This window comes from Mycetomoellerius zeteki, unplaced genomic scaffold (assembly GCF_001594055.1).
Source record: "Mycetomoellerius zeteki isolate Tzet28-1 unplaced genomic scaffold, Tzet1.0 scaffold130, whole genome shotgun sequence".
In the NCBI taxonomy this organism is placed as follows: Eukaryota; Metazoa; Arthropoda; class Insecta; order Hymenoptera; family Formicidae; genus Mycetomoellerius; species Mycetomoellerius zeteki.
In genome coordinates this window covers 1-1,981 of record NW_017256234.1, presented here as the reverse complement: position 1 = coordinate 1,981, position 1,981 = coordinate 1, and the positions used below count along the sequence as shown (strand labels likewise).

The following is a 1,981-nucleotide window of genomic DNA, read 5'->3' as shown; positions in this document are numbered from 1 at the left end:
ATATAATATAGATAGATTATATTTCCATAAAAATTCCAGGTTGAATTCGTAAGATCCATTTAAATGTATTATAGTCAACGCAAGGGATTATAATTACTCGTTAATTGCTTCTGTTCCCTCTGCACCTTCTACATCTTTGTTTGCATCCATGCCATCATCTGAATTGTTTTCGTTATCTATTACATTATCTGAAGTTGGACCTGAAATCCTACATTTATATGTAGAAGAAGTTATCAAAGAAGCGAGAATAAAAATGGTGTAAAGATATTATTTCCAGTTATGCACAATTATACTATTATGTGGAAGATTTGAAAATTATCATTTTTTATTCAGACTCTTGTTACTGGAACAATTAAAAGTGGTCAGGATCGTAGCAATCAAGTAGATTCAAATATTTTATAAATCTGACCATTACTCGGTAAAAATTATAGTGATCAAATATTACTAGCTCTTTTTATACATGGTGAAAGTAAATTCAAATTCCGGAATGCACTTTGTATATAATAAGACTACAAAATATTTATGTATTTATAGTACGAACAGATATGTTTTATATTTTATTTGCCGACACACATATTTAAAAAATTTTTCAACGAATGGTTACTCTTGTATGGATTACATTTTCTTTAGCAAATATTGATTATTTTGTTCTGATCAATTTTACAATTCTAAGTACTTTTATAAATTTTTTAGTATACATGAGGTATATGCGAAGTACTTACTCGTGATTTCTTTTTAAATGATTTTTTAACTGAGTTACATTCTTGTATCTAACTATTACTTTACATAGTTTACATAATGCTTCTGTACCGCTTTTTGCGATATAATAGTCCCAAGTCCAATTGAATTTCACTTCATTCTTCTCTCCTTCTGTTAATTTGTCTGGATGTGCCTCTACCAAGTGCTTATGTAAAGTACATAAGCGGTTAAGATGTATATCAAATTTTTCATTACAATGATTGCATCTTGCTCTGTTTCTTGTCAACTTTGTGTAATGTTCACGCATCCAGCGACGTATTGGAATCAAATCGTATGGTGTTCCCCTGAGAAAATAATTTTGATCAACTACTTATTATAAAGGTAATTGACGAAATAATAAATAAATGTTTCATATAATATAGATAGATTATAGGTAGATAATATTTGTATAGAAAACTGCAGATTTAATTCGTAAGATTCATTTAAATGTATTGTAGTTAACGTAAAGCGATTATAATTACTTGTTAATTCCTTCTGTTCCTTCTGCACATTCATACAAACTGTCAGATAAGTTTGTTGATTTAGATGGAGCTTCTTGACGTTTTGCTTTTCTTAGAGTTATATCTCTGTTTGCGTCCATGTCATTATCTGAACTGTTTTCGTTATCTATTATGTTATCTGAAGTTGGACCTGAAATCCTACATTCATATGTATACGAAGTTATCAAGAAAGCGAGAATAAAAATGCTATAAAGATATTATTTCCAATTAAGCAAAATATTCTATTATGTGTAAGATTTTAAAATTATTATTTTTTATTCAGTGGCGCTAATTACTGGAACAATTAAAAGCGGTCAGGATCGTAGCAATCAAGTAAATTCAAATACTTTATAAATCTGTCCATTCCTCGGTAAAAATTATAGCTATCAAATTTTACTAGCTCTTTTTGTACATGGTGAAAGTAAATTCGAATACCAGAATGCACTTTGTACAAAATAAAACTACAGAATATTTATGTATGCATAGTACGAATTGATATGTTTTATATTATATTTGCCGTCAAACATATTTGAAAAATTTTTAAACGAATGGATATTCCTGTATGGATTACATTTTCTTTAGCAAATATTGATTATTTTGTTCTGATCAATTTTACAATTCTAAGTACTTTTATAAATTTTTTAGGATACATGAGGTATATGTGAAGTACTTACTCGTGATTTTTTTTAAAATGATTTTTTAAGTGAGTTACAGTCTTGTATCTAACTATTACTTTACATAGT

General features: G+C 28.0%; 1 protein-coding gene across 1 annotated transcript; it reads right to left on the bottom strand.

The window, feature by feature from the left end:
* Positions 1–93: 93 nt before the first annotated feature.
* On the bottom strand, positions 94–1,339 carry LOC108731492 (uncharacterized). The gene is made up of 3 exons (XM_018461845.1): positions 1,221–1,339; positions 723–1,043; positions 94–208 (listed from the first exon to the last, which is right to left on the bottom strand). Exons 1-3 carry the CDS (start codon positions 1,337–1,339, stop codon positions 94–96), a joined length of 555 nt encoding a protein of 184 aa, XP_018317347.1.
* Positions 1,340–1,981: the final 642 nt, after the last annotated feature.